Below are 21,191 nucleotides of genomic sequence, written 5' to 3'. Positions count from 1 at the left end.
TCTGCTGAACCGAGCTCCATGGCTTCGAACCGCTGGAAACCTTTTTGAGCTGCAGGTAGAAGAAGAGGAGTAAGTAAGAGGTGCAATGGGGGGAGGTGGAATAAATTCCCTATCATACAATGAGTGGAATATCCCCAGACTTTATGTTGGGCATTATGGCATGGACCAGGATCTTGCTGCATATATCTATTTTGGGTATAAAAGCCAGGGCCGGTGCTACCACTAGGGTGCACTGCTGCCTAGGAGCGCCAGGCCACTGGTGTTCCTACTCTCTTCTCTCTGCAGCAACCAACTAAGTCTCAGCATCAGCAGTCAGCTACCGCTTCGTTCGCACATAGTGTCAGAGGCGCAGCGGCGGTGGAGGACTGTGTCCCAAATCCCGAATAAATGGAAGCAAGCAAACATTAATTGATGGGCGCTGGTAGGCTGCATTTGATGGGTGCTGGTAGGCTGCATTTGATGGGCGCTCGTAGGCTGCATTTGATGGGCGCTCGTAGGCTGCATTTGATGGGCGCTCGTAGGCTGCATTCATGGGCGCTGGTAGGCTGCATTCATGGGCGCTCGTAGGCTGCATTCATGGGCGCTGGTAGGCTGCATTCATGGGCGCTCGTAGGCTGCATTCATGGGCGCTCGTAGGCTGCATTCATGGGCGCTGGTAGGCTGCATTCATGGGCGCTGGTAGGCTGCATTCATGGGCGCTCGTAGGCTGCATTCATGGGCGCTCGTAGGCTGCATTCATGGGCGCTCGTAGGCTGCATTCATGGGCGCTCGTAGGCTGCATTCATGGGCGCTCGTAGGCTGCATTCATGGGCGCTCGTAGGCTGCATTCATGGGCGCTCGTAGGCTGCATTCATGGGCGCTCGTAGGCTGCATTCATGGGCGCTCGTAGGCTGCATTCATGGGCGCTTGTAGGCTGCATTCATGGGCGCTCGTAGGCTTGCACCAGCCCTGATAAAAGCTTACATATGATCTGATCTTGGCCATCAGCCTGGTGTATCAAGATCGTTGGTGGGCACTGGTAGGCTGCATTGATGGGCGCTGGTAGGCTGCATTCATGGGCGCTGGTAGGCTGCATTCATGGGCGCTGGTAGGCTGCATTCATGGGCGCTGGTAGGCTGCATTCATGGGCGCTGGTAGGCTGCATTCATGGGCGCTGGTAGGCTGCATTCATGGGCGCTCGTAGGCTGCATTCATGGGCGCTCGTAGGCTGCATTCATGGGCGCTCGTAGGCTTGCACCAGCCCTGATAAAAGCTTACATATGATCTGATCTTGGCCATCAGCCTGGTGTATCAAGATCGTTGGTGGGCACTGGTAGGCTGCATTGATGGGCACTGGTAGGCTGCATTCATGGGCGCTGGTAGGCTGCATTCATGGGCGCTGGTAGGCTGCATTCATGGGCGCTCGTAGGCTGCATTCATGGGCGCTCGTAGGCTGCATTCATGGGCGCTCGTAGGCTGCATTCATGGGCGCTCGTAGGCTGCATTCATGGGCGCTCGTAGGCTGCATTCATGGGCGCTCGTAGGCTGCATTCATGGGCGCTCGTAGGCTGCATTCATGGGCGCTCGTAGGCTGCATTCATGGGCGCTCGTAGGCTGCATTCATGGGCGCTCGTAGGCTGCATTGATGGGCGCTCGTAGGCTGCATTGATGGGCGCTCGCAGGCTGCATTGATGGGCGCTCGCAGGCTGCATTGATGGGCGCTCGTAGGCTGCATTGATGGGCGCTCGTAGGCTACATTGATGGGCACTGGTAGGCTGCATTTGATGGGCACTGGTAGGCTGCATTTGATGGGCACTGGTAGGCTGCATTTGGTGGGGGCTCCATTAAAAAGCTGGGGTATACATGGGCAGGGCAAAGGGGGTGGAGCCGGGGCAGCAAAATGAGGCTTGCCTAGGGTGTCAAAAATCCTTGCACCAGCCCTGATAAAAGCTCACATATGATCTGATCTTGGCCATCAGCCTGGTGTATCAAGATCGTTGGTTATTACTTTATAAACTTATCAGACCTACTGAAGCCTTATAAGGGATCGGTGTCCCGGGACCCGCTATGTCCCCTACAGTCCCTCCGCCGCCCCCCCCCCCCCCCCCAGATGGGAGTCTCTGGCTCACCGTTTATCCGGTTGGATGTTTTGCGAGACATACAGACCTCCTATATATATATCTCCTGATAAAGCAGATCTATGATCGGCATCATTCTCACAATCAACATGAACTATTTTTAATCCTTATGCTGATAGCATTAGTAAATAGATAGGAAAGTATATCACATTTACTTGTTTTACACTTTTTGTTTACATTTCTTCAGTTACTTCCTGGTTTCTGGCCTAGGCTGAAGTTATAATTGTAAGAAGAGCCGGCAAGACTGTAATCCTTGAAGTGTCATTTATTGGTACATCAGAGTGACAATAGTCCTTAGTCGAGGAGGGGTTTTCTCAGTTAGGCACTCCCTCCTGCCTGCATGCCTGAGATAAGGTAGGTACTGTAAATATTAGGGATGCACCGAATGGGTTTTTTGGTGCTGAAACCGATATTGAAAATGAAAAATACACTAGGCAGAAAACCGAAACCGATACGGAAAATGACTATTTTTAAAAAAAATTTATACAGGAGATGGTCAGAGACTGGGGACATGGTACGGGAGGTGGTCAGAGACTGGGGACATGGTACAGGAGGTGATCAGAGACTGGGGACATGGTACGGGAGGTGGTCAGAGACTGGGGACATGGTACGGGAGGTGGTCAGAGACTGGGGACATGGTACGGGAGGTGGTCAGAGACTGGGGACATGGTACGGGAGGTGGTCAGAGACTGGGGACATGGTACGGGAGGTGGTCAGAGACTGGGGACATGGTACGGGAGGTGGTCAGAGACTGGGGACAAAAAGAGAAAGTAAAACCCATCAGGGTTTACCTCCTTTTTAAGATGGCCACAGTCAGAAATGCTGTGGGGGGGGGGGGATGATGTTTTTCAAAGTGATTTCTCAGCAAAATAAAGCATGGAGGCATGGATGGATGGAAGAGTTTGCTTTGAATTTTAAAGAGGTTGTAAACCTTAGTTTTAAAAAATAAATAAAAACAAACATGCCTATACTTACCTGGTCTGTGCAATCGTTTGCACAGAGCAGCCCCGATTCCCTTCTTCTGGGGGTGCCCCACTGCCAATTTAGGCCCCTCCTCTTCATTGGGTGCCCCCACAAAAAGCCGCTTTCCATGGGGGGGCAACCGTGCGGGCTCGCTCCCGGGTCCCGCTGCTGCATCCATTGACACAAACAGCGGGACTCGGCCCCACCCCCTCGTACAACTGGATTAGACTGACAGCAGCGGCAGCCAATGGCTCCCGCTGCTGTCAATCTGTCCAATGAGGAGAGAGACAGCAGCTGACGCTGCTGCACTTGTGCACATCGCTGGATCGGATCAGGCTCAGGGGGTCCGTGGGAGGAGCTGCAGTACAGAAGGTTTTTCACCTTAATGGTTTTTGATTTGCGGTGCTCAGGTGCAATGCAGTTCTGCTTTTAGGCTGCTTTCACACTGCGGTGGGGGCGTGTGTTGACGGTAAAACGCTGTTAATTTTAGTGGCGCTTTACCATCTTTTAAGCCCCGCTGGTGGCCGAATAAAGGGTTAAATGCGCCCGTGTAGCGCTCCTGCCGAAGCACTTTGCAGGCGCTTTTGGCAGCGGTGCCCATTCATTTTAATGGGCAGGAGCGGTGTATACACCACACCTCTACTCCCCAAAAGATGCCGCTTGCAGGACTTTTTCTAACATCCTGCAAGCACACCACCCCAGTGTTAAAGCACTCAGGATTTCACACTGGGGATGCAGGGGGAGGAATTTTTCAGGTGCTTTACTGGCACTATTTTTAGCCCAAAAGCGCCTAAAAAACACCTCGGAGTGAAAGGGGTCCAAGTGTTAGGCCTTGTGCACATGGGCTTAGTACAGCGCACACCCATATGCGGGGGGCCGTGTTAGCCCGCACGGTTGGATAGAGGTGTTCCATGCATTCCGGTGCAGGCAGTCCTAATCAAGTCAATTGGGATGTTGCACGGACACAGATGCTGCTCCCAACCTGACAGCTGTGCATCCCCGAAATGCATTGCATGCTGTAGTATGCCCGTGTGAATGGCGCCTTATTCTTATCCTTGCTACCAGTGGATGCCTGAGGTTATAGATGGTAAAAATACATTGGAACATTTTATACATACCGCTGCATGGACCTTTATCTTTTATGTGATTTTAAAGTGGTTCCAAAGGCACAAGTTTTTTTACTTTAATACATTCTATGCATTTAGGTAAAAAAAAAAAAAACCTTCTTCAAGCAGCTCCCCCCCAGCCCCCTCATTATACTTGAGCCCCATCTGGATCCAGCGGCGTGCACGAGAGCAGAGGCTCTCTTAGCTCTCTCCCTCCTCATTGGACAGAAAGGCAGCAGCTGAAACCACTGGCTTCCGCTGTTGTAAATCACAGCCAGTGGGGGGGGTTACAGGGCTGAGCCACGCTCTGTGTACCAATGAACACACACAGCTGGCTCAAGAGAGAGCATGCATGAGTGCCCCCTTAGGAAGCGGCTTGCTATGGGGGCACTTGATGGAGGGGAGGAGACAAGAGCGCTGGTGGGGGACACGAGAAAAGGAGAATCTGGGCTGCTCTGAGCAAAACAATTATACAGAGCAGGTAATTATGATGTTTGTTATTTTTTTTTTTTTTGTATTTAAAGTGTTATGTTTAGAATCAATTTAAGATTTACAAAGTAATAAAAAAATATTTTTGCTAGGTTAGTGCCGGTTCACACAGGGGCGACTCAGATCCGACTTCAAGTCGCCCCAAGTCACCTCAGGTCGCACAACATGTAGAAATCAATGTAAGTGAATGAGAGCCGTCTTAATGCACACTACTGAAGTCGCTCCGACTTCAGAAAAGGTTCCTGTACTACTTCAATCCGACTTGTAGGCGACTGGTACCCATTGATTTCAATGGAGGTCGCCTCCAAGTCAGATCTCTGTCTATACAGAGGCGACTCTCAGAGAATTATCAGCTCTCAAAAGAAGTTCCCCCCTGAGAGCTCATTCTCTGATTGGCCACGGCAAGTCGCCTGGCCTGGAGTAGTGTTGCAAGTCGCGTCCAAGTCATGTCAAGTCACGTCACATCACGTCAAGTCATGTCCAAGTTGCCTCCAAAAGTCGTGTTGCCCCTGTGTGAACTGAGCCTATGGTCTATGATAATTATTTATATTATTATTCATTTATTATCATTTTTTTTTATATATTTTTTTATTAAATATATATTATATACATATTAATTTGGCACCTAAAATGTATACATGAATGAATCATCTATGGAACATAATAGTTTGGTGGGGATGTGGTGCCTAGATAAACCACCAGCCCGGTATATTTTCCATTGTATTATAGAGAATAGAAAAGGAGGAGTGGGAAAACCCAAACCCTCAAGGTGAGCTGGAACAAACTACGGCATTGAGCATTCATTCCCCAAGAGGTATAAGAGGTCAGCGGATGTCTTGGCCACTTATACCCCTTCTAGGTGGACCAACATGGTGTGCAGCACGAAATGTGCCACCTCTCTTCAGCAAGTGCTCCAATACGGAAGAAGGAAGGATATGGAAGAAGATAGAATAGGTAGAATATGGAATATAGAATATGGAAGAGGGTAGAATATGGAAGAAGGTAGAAGATGGGATATGGAAGAAGATGGGATATGGAAGAAGGTAGAAGATAGAAGATGGGATATGGAAGAAGATGGGATATGGAAGAAGATGGGATATGGAAGAAGATGGGATATGGAAGAAGATGGGATATGGAAGAAGATGGGATATGGAAGAAGATGGGATATGGAAGAAGATGGGATATGGAAGAAGATGGGATATGGAAGAAGATAGAATATGGGGAATATGCCGCTTATATCACTTCTAGGTGGACCAACATGGTGTGCAGCATGAAAGGTGTCATCTCTCTTCAGCAAGTGCTCCAATATGGAAGAAGGAAGAATATGGAAGAAGATAGAATAGGTAGAATATGGAATATAGAATATGGAAGAGGGTAGAATATGTAAGAAGACAGTACATGGGGAATATGTCTTAGCCGCTTATATATCATTTGAATGAACATGGTGTGCAGCACGAAAGGTGTCACCTCTGTTCAGCAAGTGCTCCAATAAGAAAGAAGGCAGAATATGGAAGAAGACAGAATAGGTAGAATAGGGAAGAAGATAGACTAGGGAAGAAGAAAGGATATGGAAGAAGATAGGATATGGAAGAAGATAGGATATGGAAGAAGATAGACTATGGAAGAAGATAGACTATGGAAGAAGATAGACTATGGAAGAAGATAGGATATGGAAGAAGATAGGATATGGAAGAAGATAGGATATGGAAGAAGATAGGATATGGAAGAAGATAGGATATGGAAGAAGATAGGATATGGAAGAAGATAGGATATGGAAGAAGATAGGATATGGAAGAAGATAGGATATGGAAGAAGATAGGATATGGAAGAAGATAGGATATGGGGAATTTGTCTCAGCCACTTCTAGGTGGACCAACATGGTGTGCAGCACGAAAGGTGTCACCGCTCTTCAGCAAGTGCTCCATATGGAAGAAGGTAGGATATGCAAGAAGGTAGGATATGTAAGAGGATAGAATATAGAAGGTAAGATATGGAAGAAGGTAGGATATGGAAGACGGTAGAATACGGATACGGTAGAATATGGAAGAGGATAGAATATGTAAGAAGGTTGAATATGGAAGAAAGTAGAACATTATCTATTACACACTCACCTCTGTGTACCCACCACAATCACATAAACTCTGTGCACCACACCCCACACCGACACCCTTGTGTTCACAGCCAGCAGACTACAATAAACTTACACTTATTCACCTGGCTGCCCTGATCATCATTTTTATCATACCCATCCTTCTCCACCTTCTCATCCTCATCATCATCATCTTCACATGTGCACGCTGGGAGCAAAGAATGATTCTCAGTAGGTCATGATCTCAGTTAAAAATAAGAGAGCGCCACAAGGTTTTAATAATCCAGCAATCTTTTGTTTTAAAATGCAAATGTTCCTATGGAGATGCCAACACTTTACAGACCCTGTGTTGGGCCAGGGGTTATCATAGAGCTACCTGTATGTAGAATGCACCCCTTGTACTCATTTGGGATACCAGCCAAGACCACTACCTTGTTAATTCATAATCCAAAGCAGTCTTTCTCAACTTTTTCAACACAGAGGAACCCTTGAAATAACTCAGGTCTCAGGGAACCGCTGCTAAAAATGACTACATCTACAACTCCTGATACATTAGTGTTATGATCAGTGGGAAAAAAAATGTTCCTTTACACTTGTGGTCATTCAGAAGTATTGTCCCATTACAGATAGCTAAAATGATCAATGGTATCAGTGGGAACTTATTTGAGAGGCAGAAATTAATCATTGCCCATTGAACCTCTAGCAACCTCTGGAGGAACCCTGATTGAGAAACCCTAAACTAAGGAATGACCTTTGTAAATCCCTACTTCTACGCATACTATCCCCCCCATGGTCTATCATGAATTCTGCTGCCAGACTCATCCACCTTACCAACCCATTTAGTATCCACTACCTCTCTCTGCCAATCCCTCCATTGGCTTCCACTCACCCAACAAATAAAATTCAATAAACATCACCAACCTCACCTCAAGATATCATCCAAACCAGCCTTTTCATTCCTCCTAAGAGCTCCTGCTAGCCACCTTCCTTGTCACCTTCTCCCATGCTTGCCTTTAGGACTTCTCTAAAACCACTCCCATCTTCTGGAACTCCCTAACCCAATATGTCCATCTTTCGTCTACTCTCTCCCTCTTTAGGCGATCCCCAAAAATGTGTCTCTTCAGGGAAGCCTATCCTGCCTCCACCTAACAACTCAACTTTTACTTTCTTCATACGTTTATCCCCTCACAGTTATTACCTATTTGTATAACTTGCCCCTCACTTTTAAATTGTAAGCGCCAACAAGCAGGGCCCTCCTAACCCTATCATCTTAAATTGCATTGTAACTGTATCATCATTTAAATTGTAAAGTGCTGTGCAGACTATTGGCGCTATAGAAGTCCTGCATGAAAAAAATAATCTCAGCTCTGTGCACCAAAACTGTAGCAGATGTTCATATTGTGATACTGACCATAACGAGCAGGGGCAGCATGTTAGAATGCAGAACAGGAAAGGTGCATGGAAAGCACCTTGTCCGCACTGTTTTCTGGTGTGAACCGGCCCTAAGAGGGGCAGTTTCTCCTTGCATTAGAACAGGGGTGTCCAACCCGCAGCCCAAAAGAGTTCAGCATGCGACCCGGGCATGCCTGGAGGGACGTCGTGCATGCATAGAAGCCAGTTGACAGGGACAAGCTAGGCACAGGCACATATGGAGGGATGCTGGGCATGCCCTTCAAGCATATTGACCATGGCAGCCAACGACGAGAAGCCAGGCACAGGCACGTCTGGAGGGATGCTGGGACGGACATTCACGGAAAGATGTAAAAAAATTATGGATTTTACAAACTGTTAGTAAATTTACTGACAGTTGGCAACCCTAGCACATATATATTTGAAATCCAATCCCTTTATCTGATAAGTCTAGCATGGTTTCCACGTCGCAAAAGAAAGCAAAACCCCAAAAAATTAAAAGTTGTAGATGAAGAAAACTTGTTCAAGGAAATTTACTACGCAGATAGGTACATTGTCTAAATAATAATAATTAGTGTAGCGAAACTCAAATAATGAATACTCAAATTTCTATAAAAATGCAATATAAATCATAAAAAAAAAACATACAAATGTGTAAATCAACTAAATAATATATGAAATGTTTATATTAATTCCAAATATATAATAAATATCGGCAAGAAAGTCCGGATAGTAATCTGGTCCCCAATGTGAGCTAAATAGTAATAGGGTGGGCTTCGTGTCTCCACCACCTGTGCAAACAGGCCGCTCGCCTCACGGCGAAGACCCAAGCATTACCGGAAAGATCTTTGTTCCCTTCAGAGATAGCGACTCCAAATACTATGTGGTATATCTTCACCCTCTTCATATAACACAACACACAATCTCCTGCGCTTAGAAGTGGGTGCAGATGCAATTCTAGAGTCGTATCCTGGCTTATCCAGGTATTGTCCCACCTTGCTGCCCTCCAAAGACTGGGGAGGTCTGACTACACTGAAATCATAAAATAGAACAAAAGGCGCACAGGCCTAGTGCATTAATTATCCTCAATAAATATCTTTAATAAGTAAAACAGGTAGTATGCATAATACGCACAAATGCCTGTATCATAGCTTTCCATAAAAGACAACAGCTCAAGTTCATGATGAAACATTCACATCACTAAAAGAACATGGAGCAATATAGTAAAACACTAATGCGTTTTGAGGCTTGCCTCTACCGTGTATGTGTAAAAATAAGTGCAGCGCTAAGATATCTTAGCCCTGCACTTATTTTTACACATATCCTATATCCATAACATCTTCTGTGCTGGCTGCTACGATTTAGATAGCGCAGTATTTATTAATATTCATTTTGCCTCTACCGTGTGCCGAGGTTTGCCTCTACCGTGTGCCGAGGTTTGCCTCTACCGTGTGCCGAAGTTTGCCTCTACCGTGTGCCGAAGTTTGCCTCTACCGTGTGCCGAAGTTTGCCTCTACCGTGTGCCGAAGTTTGCCTCTACCGTGTGCCGAAGTTTGCCTCTACCGTGTGCCGAAGTTTGCCTCTACCGTGTGCCGAAGTTTGCCTCTACCGTGTGCCGAAGTTTGCCTCTACCGTGTGCCGAAGTTTGCCTCTACCGTGTGCCGAAGTATGCCTCTACCGTGTGCCGAAGTATGCCTCTACCGTGTGCCGAAGTATGCCTCTACCGTGTGCCGAGGTTTGCCTCTACCGTGTTCCGAGGTTTGCCTCTACCGTGTTCCGAGGTTTGCCTCTACCGTGTTCCGAGGTTTGCCTCTACCGTGTTCCGAGGTTTGCCTCTACCGTGTTCCAAGGTTTGCCTCTACCGTGTTTCCAGGTTTGCCTCTACCGTGTTTTGAGGTCTGTCTTTTCTGTGGTTTGAGGTTTGCCTTTTCTGTGTTTCGAGGTTTGCTCTTCCATGTTTCGGGTGTTTGCCTCTTCCGTGTTTTCGAGGCTCGCCTCTTCCTCAGCACCAACTGTTTGCTCTGAGGAAGAGTCAAACTTTGAAAACACGTTAGCCTACTATATTGCTCCAAGTTCTATCAGTGATGTGGATGTTTCATCATAAACTTGAGCTGTCGTCTTTTATGGAAAGCTAGGATACAAGCAAGTATAATACATACCTTATTTTTTACGTATTAAAGATATTTATTGGGGTTGCACTAGGCCTGTGTGCCCTTTGCTCTATTTTATGATATCTTCACTCTTACCCATATATAGGCACAAGAATACCATTAATACGAATCCCCAGATGCAATAGGTGTACATATGGAAGCAAACAGAATGCACATAAGACCTAGTGTTCTCAATTTACTCCTAGTGTTCTACATTTTTTAATATATAAAAAAAAAAATGAAGGGGGGGGGAGGGGGGCTTAGGGCACAACATCCTCCCATGGCCATCTTGGATTTTGGCTGAACACCAGGAGCTTTCAATCCATGCGGTTTTGAATTGGCACTGGCTGCAGTGCTCCATTTGCAAGTGCAATACCCATAGTTTTTTAAATTTTTAATTCTGTAAAACAGAGAGCACAAGGTCTTGTATCCATCCAGTTAAACCAATAAGACCCCTTTCACACCAGGGCATTTTGCAGGCGCTATAGCGTTAGAAATAGCTCCTGCAATCCGCCCTAAAGAAGCTGCACCATTGTGTGTAGTGAGAAAGCCCCGAGGGCTATCACACTACAGCGGTGCGCTGGCAGGACGTCAGAAAAAAAAGTCCTGCCAGCAGCTTCTTTGGAGCGGTGAAGGAGCGGTGTGTTTACTGCTCCTCCACTGCTGCTCCCCATTGAAATCAATGGGGCAGCGCTGTAATACTGCCGGCAAAACGCTGCTATTGCGGCGTATTTCCGGTGGTTTTAACCCATTCGCGGCCGCTAGCGGGGGGGTAAAAGTGCCCAGCTAGCGGGCAAAATACGCCGCAAATCCGGTGGTAAAACGCCGCTAAAAATAGCGGCATTTTACCGCCGACGCAATGGGCGGTGTGGTGTGAAAGGGGTCTAAAAGGAAAATAAAAAATTACAATCCTATACCCACCGTTGATCCAAAAGGCAAAACAAACAAACAAAAAAAAAAAAACAGCAAAGCATGATCTAATTTGCTCCAGCAGTGGGGAAAAATGTGGATATTTCCTGGATCTAAACATTAGACCCATGCACACTGAAATATTTTGTTTCGGAATTTCGGTTTCGTCTAAAAAATGCATTTACGGTACTTAGTTACTCCCGAAATAAATTTTTATTTTTTTTTTGTTTTTCGTTAAAAAATGCATTTGTCTGAAAAATCTGAATTAAGGTCGGATCTGTCAATTGAAGGCTTATGGTGTCTGTCAGATGTTTTCGAAGAAGCAGCTAAACTGTACGACGCCGCGATCGTAGATTTCCGGTCGAATGCTCCGCCCACAAGCTACAGTAGAATTAGAATGCTGGACTAGTAATAATTATAAATGATTAATTATTACTACTAGTCAAACAACATTAGAATTCTTCTATAGTCTATGGGTGGGGCATCTGACCGCAAATGTCAGCTCGCGGCGATCGTATCTTTTTAGCTGCTTCTTCGAATCTTCGTGTCTCTATAATGTCGAATCTTTTCTCTGTATGTGGAATAATCTTGGACTAATAGAGTTAGGTGAGGCACATTCAACCGCAGGTTCGATAGATACAGATCGCTTTTGTCACCGCCATGTCGAATCCTTCTATATCTATCTATATCGAACTGTTGTCACAACAATACGAAAATATAAATGGATACAAAAATAAAGCATTTTTATTTATTTTTTATTTCAGATCTTTTGGATTTCGGATTCTGTGCGTTCGTTATCGTTTGTGAAAACGAATTCGAAAAAAATCCCCGAAATGCGGACTAAAATGCATTTGGACGAAAACGAATGCACATGTCTAATAAATATTAGTATCTAGTTATGTTATGAATATTTAGGAAAAAATCCAGGACTTTTTTTTTTTTAAAGCACTTGCTAGCTGATATTTGTTACATATTTGAATTAATACTCATATTCCATATATTATTTTGTTAATTTGCACATCTGATTGTTTTTTGCATTCTATAGAAACGTGAGCAATCATTATTGGAATTGTGCTGCACTAATTAATATTATCGTGACTACCGAGTGTTGTGAAATCTTTTTATTACATGTTAGCTGGCAACTCCAATGTTGTTTTCTGCACCACTATTCTTATTTTGTTGTGTTTCATTTTTTTTTTTTTTGGTTGCGCTATTTGGTTTTGGGTTTATTAGGTACATTATCTAAATCCGTGATCGTTAAAGGGGTTGTAAAGTCTCATTTTATGCATTAAGGTGAAAAACCTCCTTTGCTACAGCTGCCCTCCCTTTTTCTGAATTGCACTTTTTGTAAATAATATCAATTTTGAATTTGTTAAAAATGATTGGTTAAAATAATTATATTAATCAAATCTGATCTATTTATTGTTGCTAATAGTAACCCCTTAGTAGCCTGGTTCTGTCGGACTACTCCCTCCCCTTTTTCTTACCTAAACCCATCAGTTCCAGCAACGAGCATCAGCCTAGAGGCTCCAGCCGCTGTCTCTGTCCTCATTGGATAGAATGATAGCAGCAGCAAGAGCCATTGGCTCTCGCTGCTGTCAATCAAATCAAGTGACACGGGAGGGGGGGGGGGAGCCGGGCCAAGTCCTGCTGTCTACGTCAATGGACGCAGCAGCAGGACTCGGGAGCACACCCGCACGGGTGCCTCTATGGAAAGCGGCTCTCCCTGGGGGCACCCAATGAAGGAGGAGCCACCAGGAGCATTGGTGGGGCAACCCAGAAGGGGACAATCGGGGGGTCCCCTCTGTGCAAAACCCTTGCACAGAACAGTAAAGTATAACATGTTTGTTATTTTTACTTTTGTAAATGTGAACCTTTACAACCACTTTAACTTGAGATCTGCCCAACTTTTTTATGCTTAAACCGGCTATCCATATTGTTAGCCATATATGGGGTGAATTTCTTTCCTGCAACCCAGGGAAAGAAATTTGCTCGATTCTCCCCCCCCCATCAACACAGATGGTGTTGATGTGGGAATCCCTCCTGCCAGGCCATTGTCTTTAGCCACCCCGCTCTGGGAGAGCACAGCGATTATCGCTAGCGGCTATAGCAGCCACTACCATTAATTGCAAGAGAATCCGTCAGGCTGGTTGTACCCAAGTTGATAGATTGATCAACTTGTACATTCTGCCTGCCCATTAACAGTTGTCCTGCTGAACCAGCCGAAAAGAGGGGGGTAAATTTGGAACTTTGAATAAAGCACAATAAAGTGCCTCCACCCCCATTCAATTTGAGAATAAAGGGGAGTTGGGACTTTGAATGAAGCAATTGAAAAGTGGAGGTAAAAATCAATATGAAATGTTTTATTGATATTGTGGACATAAAAACAATGGAAGAATAATTTTATATATATATATATATATATATATATATATATATATATATAGTATATATCTCGGCTGGGAAAATTAAAGATTAATTCCTCGATTAATCGTTAATTTTTTTGAGCGATCCAAATTTTCTTTGATCGGTACTCACCTTCCAGGTCTTCAGGGAGTTCTGTCGGTGACGTCGATGTCTGTGACGTCACCAAACTCCTCCCCCTTTCTCCAAGTGCCTCCATCTGCTAGCGAAGGGAAGGGGGGAGGAGTCCGGTGACGTCGATGTCTGTGACGTCACCAAACTCCTCTCCCTTCCCCAAGTGCCTCCATCTGCTAGCGAAGGGAAGGGGGGAGGAGTCCGGTGACGTTGATGTCCGTGATGTCCCCAGACAGCCTGGACAGTGATGCTAAATATGAATGTGGTTAACTGGGATCATTCAATGAGCTAAGTGTAGGCACATTTGATAACCTCGGTTTTTAACATTGTTGTAAAAAAAAAAAACAACAAAATGTAAACACCCTGGTATGTCTGTGTGACTGGCTAAAGTGATGCTGCTGAACCAGCTGAGATTCGAACCGTGTATGGCCGGCCTTAGTGTACTTTATGTGCGGCCCACGACAATTCCTCTTCTTCCAATGTGGCCTAGGAAGGTCAAAAGTTTGGACACCCCTGTTTTAAACAGATTTCCCTTCACTTGATGTTGTGTCTTTAGGACAGAAAATGAAAGGAAATCTCCCAAACAGAACCCGGCAGTGGGTTTAACTATACCCTAGTCTATACAAAATGAAGTTTTGGCTTTAGGTACGCTTTAGATACAAACATATTACAACTCTGCATAAAAACAAGGACTCTGCGTCTTTAGGGTTACAGACCACACTCACATAAATGACACAAAGCGCAGGGGGTGACTTACCTTGCTCTGTGTTGTATCGCCACTGCCGGAAGTTACGTCCCAGAAGGGTCATCTCGCGGGCTGCAGCAGGCCGAGTCGGGCTGTGCTGGCTGGTGGAGTATGGCACAAAGGCTGGACCTTCAGGACCACTAAGAGGGAAATGAAAGCACTACATAATTGAAATGTCTACAATCGTCCTATGAACATAAATCTCTTCTCAGATCAGAGAAGATGTAGTTATAACAGTCTCTCTCTTTCGCTGTACTTTGCTTAACGCCCTCCTGGCAAGCCCCCGGAGTCCCTTTAACTGGACCAACATGCCCGGGGGGCAGGGAGGACTGCCCGATCACATGACCACTGTGATTGGCTTTAACTAGGGATGCACTAATATATCGCCCGCCGTACATTATTAGTCGAAAATAGGGTCATCGTCGGTCGGCCATTAGAAAAAAAAAAAAAAAAAAAAAAAAAAAAAAAGGTGCTGCCAAAAATTATTGGCTGAAAATAGGGTTAATGACGTTTTGTCAATAGAAAAAAAAAGGTGCCGATAATGGACTAAAATAAATTCATATTCATGATATTAATTAAAAAGTATAAAAAAGAATATAATATAATTATATATAAAATAAATAATAATAAAAAAATCATATATATGTAGCGGCGGGCTCCTGAAGGAAAAATGCGTTTTCAAAAATGTAACTTTACCTAAACTACAGTTTGGTTTGGGTCTATTTGTCTCAATCTGACTTCTGTGTCATTCTGACTGGACTGTGAGATGTTCAGTCTGGCCACAGGGGGTGCTGTCTCTCTGGTGGCAGGCGTGGAACTATGGTCTGGTCAGGCGCTTAGGTTACTCTCTTCCGAAGCCAGGTCAGTGGGAGTGGCCCTCTGGCTGTGCCCTCTGGGAGAGGGTATTTAAGATGCAGACATCACGTGGTTCGGGGTTCCGCTTCAGCATGAAGTGCTGATTACATGGTCCTGGTCCTCCTGGCCAGCCCCCAGGAAGGCTATGGCCTGGGGTGCGGATCCACCCGACTTTAATGCCTTGGGGCTGGCTAGCCCAAGGCATGGAAACTAAGGAAGGATTCTAAAGGTGGATGGGCGCTGTCTCCGGTCCAGGAGAGACCCCTTTGAGTTTGAGCACTCCAGGGCAGGACTCTTTAGAAGAACACCACGTACGGGTTGGTTTTCTTAACAAGAGCCTGGAAGGGCTGCAGTAACCAAGAGAATCCGGTCTTGTGGATATCACCAAGTAGGCTGAAAGATCCAGGTATCCTACAAGTGTTCTACAGCTTAGTTTCCCTACGTGTTCTGCAACAATGTTGGTGATGAAGACTTTGTTCCCGAGCAAGCACCTTGTTGGCTGCTCGGCCTTGTGAGAGAGGGACTGTTCAATCTGAGGGATCATCCAGCTGCGAATGGCTATTCTCTGGATGCAATCAAAGTAAGCAAGTTCTTTAACGTTTATAGACTTTGACATTGAGAGAACCTGAACCTCCTTCCCAACCCTCTGATCCCAAGTTGAAAGACTGTTCAATGGTTGACGTTTGCAAATAAAATCCATTCAAGTGGATCTATTGTCAGTCTGAAGTTACTGGGCCGTCTACCACGGGACATCCCCTAGACGTGCCACAAGGAGAACGGAAGGTAATGGTAAGCCCAAAAAAAAACAGCAGCTCCTTCGGGGGTTAGTGCTATATATATATATATATATATATATACATATATATATATATATATATACATATATATATATATATATACACATATATATACACATATATATATATATATATATATATATATATTTTTTTTTTTTTTTACACTGTCCATCTCGGTTTCTGTTTTTTGTGCATCCTGAATTTTCGGTTTCGGTCCACCACTAGCTGTCACAGCGCTTACATGATCGGCAGTCGGCACCGCCAGCTCCTGATCATTACTACAGACTGGGGGGAGCTGTTAATTGAAAGGTGCTGGGAGCGTGTAGTGAGTATACCCATAGAGGCATATGGGAGTTATAGCCCACCCCTCTTTGCACATATGTGTTACATGGGCAACAAGAGGTTAAAGAGAATCTGTCACTTTGCCCATTTAGGGAAAAGTCACAGGTTTCCTTGTAAAATCAAGGCCCGGCACTTGCTCAGAGTTTGGACTCTTGTCTCCAACTGGAGGAACAAAGCAGCTGGGGGAGGGGAGGGAAGTTGAGCATTAATGGGTCTTTGGTTTGGTTACTAGAGAACCTGTCGCTCTGCACTTAAAGTAATACTAAAGTCATCTTTATTTTTGTGTAAAAATAACAAACATGTTATACTTAACCTCCCTGGCGGTATGATTAGGTCAGATTTTTGCATCTCAAAGCGGTACATTGTTTCGCATTGGAAATTTGGCGTTTTATATTGTAGTCCTGTAATTCTTAGGAATAACTCACTTAAATCTGTCCGAGCAAGAGTCTAGTAGACACCCCGGGTATGATAAAGTTTGAAACACAAAATTGTAAATTATAATATAATAAAGAACTATAAATAATTATAACAATAATAAAAATTATTCAATAATGTAATCAAATCAAAAACACTGAAATTTGCTCAGTTGCAGAATTGTCGCTGTCATTACTTTCAGTATTTGATGACGGATCTCCCCACAAATCGCTGTCGCTCAATTCTGCGAGTGATTCCAATTTATTATCGCTGTTTTCTAGCTGGTCTAAAATCATTTTTGATGTAAAGGGACACTTTTTGGTTGCTATGAACAATCTCCAGTTTTCAGGCAGAAAGAACAGTATATATAATATAAAACTACATGGACTGAACAAACCACTAGGGACAAAAGGGAAGTAAAATGATTTGAGGCAGTAATGTAATCTATGTACTGTATGTCTTGTTTTTTTGCACTTCTTGAATTTGGCGCTGGGCTCCGTCCCTGTGCGTTGCGGCGCTCGCAGGGGACGGAGCCCACATACAGCACATCGGGGCGGAGTACACAGTGGGAGGACATCACAGGATCCTGGGGACAAGGTAAGTAACTTTCCCAGGATACCGCAATGAAATCCCGAGTGTGGCTCGAGGTTACAGCTTTTGGTAAAGAAAATTCACCCCCGAGCCACCAGGGAGGTTAACTGCTCTGTTGCAGTGGATTTGGACAGAGCAGCCCGGATCCTCCTCTTCTTGGGTCCCTCGCTGGCGCTCCTGGCCAACCTGCCTCTCGTTTCATTCAGTGTCTCTAGATTTCTGAGGGCCCTGTTGGTGTACCTATAGATGGGTGGTCGTCCAGAATACCTACTATTTCCATTTCAATGGCCCTTAGGGCAAGTTGTCTTAGCCCTTGTACACACGGTCGGAGATTCCGACAACCAAATCCGTCTGAATAATTCCGACGGATTAATTCCGGAAGAGGTCCGGAAGTGATGTTGCATACACACGGTCGGACTAAGTTGTCAGAAAATCCGATTGTACATAACGTGATGACGTTATTTCGTTACAACGGGACTACGTTCAGGCTAGTAGCCAATAGCTTTGGTCTAGGAATTTGATCTGAGCATGCGTGGCACTTTGTCCATCGGAGTAGGCTACACATGATCGGAGTGTGTCCGATCGGAGCATTTTGTCGGAAAATTTTACTGGCAAGTTGGAAAACTTGGTCCGTCGGATACTCCGACAGAAACAGTCCGATGCAGACCACACACAGTCGGAATATCCGACAAAACGGTCCGATCGGACACATTCCGACGGAATCTCCGACCGTGTGTACAAGGGCTTAAAGAGGAAGTAAAGGCAAAACATTTTTTTTTTTTAAAACGCACCCTGTAAGGCAAAGGCATAATGAGCTAGTATGCATAGCATACTAGTTCATTATGAATAACTTACCTGAGAACGAAGCCCCCGAAGCGGTCCTCTGTCTTCCTCTTCGCCGCTGCCATGTATCTGGCTTCCGGGTCTCGCGGCTGTGATTCGCCAGAGCCACGATGACGTCACTCCCGCACATGCGCATGGGAGCCGACACTCGCGGCATATCGCCGCGATCTGCGGCCAGCTCGTCGATGTCTACGGCGCATTTGCCGCAGACAGCGGTGGCTGTCTTCAGGTAAATCTCTCCTAAACCGTATAGGTTCAGGAGATATTTCTTGGACCTACAGGTAAGCCTTAATCTAGGCTTACCTGTAGGTCAAAGTTGGTTGTAAGGGTTTACAACCACTTTAAAGGATAAGATCAGTTTGATCAAGCATGAAATTAGATGGAATGGAGGGGGTCGGGGACCACGTGGGGAGTTGCATCTGGGAAGAAAAAGGTAAATGGAACAGTTTTCAACCTGCAGTTGTGAACAGCAGCCATAGAGGATGAGAGTATCAGATTGGGTGACTTTATATCTTTTGAAAGCGGGTTTTTAGACTTCACTGGCTGCATGCTGTTTTCTGTAAGAAGGCGCTGTGACGCAATGCGTCCACACGCTCATAACACAGGCACTCAGTTGTAGTGCGAATCTTAGCAGCTTCAGGTCTTTCTGTTCCCTCTGCCAGCAGTGACCTGGCAGCCTTCCAGCTTGTTAATGTAAAACAATAGCGAGCAGGTGTGCTGGGAAAAAGGGGAATCCAGTGCTCTGTTATGGACTTCATGGATGAGTTGCTCATTTCCTGCTTGTAAAGAATATGCAAATACTTGACTGTCCACAGCCTTGGCCTGAGGTTCATTTTAAGTTGATATTCACACGCACTGTATATCTAAAATCTTTAACAAGACCACAAATCTGGTTTAAGACTTACATGGTTTTTTCAAAGACTCGGACGCTGGTGTCGCTGGCCAGGGATGTGATGATATTGAAGAGTTCGGTCAGAATGGATGGAAGGAGGAATCGGGTAATGGTGTGTACGGAACACAGCTGGACAGATGGGCAACCTGATCACCAATACAGAGAGATACATCAATTCCACAGGAGATACTCGTCTTTCCATGAGATTTTTACTAATGCAAGCATAAAAGGTTAAAAATAACCACTTCACATTAAGACATTTTCTGTACCATAATCCAGGTGTGTTCAAAACTGTTAGGAAATGTAAAAGTGTGTCTCCCATCCCCCTCTGTCAATCCCTCCGCTCACCCAACAAAGAGAATTCAAAATACTAACAATTTACAAAGCCGTCCGCAACTTTGCACCCAGCTACATCACCAACCTCATCCCAAAATATCACCCGGACCGTCCTCTTCGCTCTTCCCAGAACCTCCTCTCGTCTCCTCCACCCATGCTCACCTCCAGGACTTCCCCAAAGCCTCTCCCATCCTCGGGAACTCCCTACTCCAGTGCGTCCGACTATATATTATTCTGTCTGCCTTCAGATGATCCCTTAAAATGAATTTCTTCAGGGAAGCCTATCCAATCTTTACTTAAAATGATCGTAAAGGAAAAGTTTTTATTTAAACGCAAACTTGTTCCGCAGGATCCAGTGCTGACCGCTGCACGCGGATATACGTTGGCACAATGGCAGCAGTGGGCAAAAAGGCGTACTTGTACGTCCCCTTTAATTGGCGGGGCTAGTGGACGTGTGCCTGCCGCTTACATCGTGACCGTTCCCGCGGGCTCGATGTTCGCTGGTGTCTTGCGATCGTGGCACCGAGAGACAGAGTGGGCAGTATGTAAACAAGGCATTTCCCTGTTCTGCCTTGTGACATGACAAGAGATCTCTGTCACTGGGAGCAGTGATTGCTGTCATGACAGCGGTAGCCCCTCCCCCCACCCCACAGTTAGAGACACTCCCTAGGACACACTTACCCTGCCCCTGCCAGTGTCATTTATACAGTAATCAGTGCATTTTTATAGCTGATCGCTGTATAAATGACAATAGTCCCAAAGTAGTGTCAAAAGTGTCTGATGAGTCCACCGCAATGTTGTAGTCATGATAAAAAAATAAAAATAAAAATAGAAGATCACTGCCATTACTAATAAAAAAATAAATAAATAAAAAGGCCATAAATCTATCCCCTATTTTGGAGACGCTATTACTTTTGCGCAAACTAATCAATATACGCTTATTGCGAGTTTTTGCCTACCAAAAATATGTAGAAGAATACATATTGGCAGGGGCGTTGCTAGGGGGTGGCTATTGCCCCAATATAGCCCCGAATCTGGGGCCCATAGCCCCGAGTCTCTTGTCGCAGGGTCCCTGCCTAACCAGCAGGTTGCAGCTGCTGCGGCAGGTGGGCTGGTTGCATGAGAGAGGCGGAGGAGAGGAGGGAAGTGAGCGGGTGGACGAGCAGAGATGACATCTCTCTCTGCCTGCTCCACATGAGCGCCCTTCACAGCCGGGCCTCTTCAATTTGGGAGCGGGGTGCGGCGAGCAGCAGAGAGATGACATCATCTCTCCCTGCTCGCCACACATCAGCGCTGTTCTGCCCTCGCAGCATGGTGGAGTGCAGGTCACATGCTTCCTGTCATCGTTGAGCTCCACTTTGCAGCCAGACCCTCTTGCAATGTCAGAGGTGCGGCGGGGAGCAGCGAGGTGACATCATCTCTCACTGCCCATCCTGCATCACCGCTCTCCCTAAATGGACCAGTGCTGTCAGCCTGCCACCAATGCAATGTCAATGTACATTTGGTGGCACTGGCTGGCATGGCAAGTGACAATCCACATCAGTTGGCAAATGACAACCCATATCTGGTGTCCGGCGACGTGGCAAGTGACAATCTGCAAATGGT

At 45.5% G+C, this 21,191-nt stretch overlaps 1 protein-coding gene across 7 annotated transcripts in view; it reads right to left on the bottom strand.

The window, feature by feature from the left end:
• The window catches only part of SZT2 (SZT2 subunit of KICSTOR complex), a 297,498-nt gene that overhangs the window by 82,657 nt on the left and 193,650 nt on the right, over nucleotides 1-21,191 (bottom strand). For all 7 annotated transcript variants that reach the window (XR_013262121.1, XM_077450667.1, XM_077450670.1 and 4 more), the window contains 3 exons: nucleotides 19,264-19,396; nucleotides 14,529-14,656; nucleotides 1-49 (listed from right to left, as the gene is read on the bottom strand). The exon at nucleotides 1-49 is cut by the window's left edge and continues 82 nt beyond it. Coding sequence is in view for 6 of the 7 variants with exons in the window: in XM_077450667.1 (XP_077306793.1) it covers nucleotides 1-49; nucleotides 14,529-14,656; nucleotides 19,264-19,396 (310 nt within the window). In the remaining variant the exon portion in view is untranslated. The remainder of the gene's footprint in view (nucleotides 50-14,528; nucleotides 14,657-19,263; nucleotides 19,397-21,191) is intronic.

This window comes from Lithobates pipiens, unplaced genomic scaffold (genome assembly GCF_037356315.1).
Source record: "Lithobates pipiens isolate NorthernLeopardFrog02 unplaced genomic scaffold, aLitPip1_a1.2 Scaffold_23, whole genome shotgun sequence".
Lineage (NCBI taxonomy): Eukaryota > Metazoa > Chordata > Amphibia > Anura > Ranidae > Lithobates > Lithobates pipiens.
Note: the sequence above shows the minus strand (reverse complement) of the source record. Positions and strands in the feature narration are given on the sequence as shown.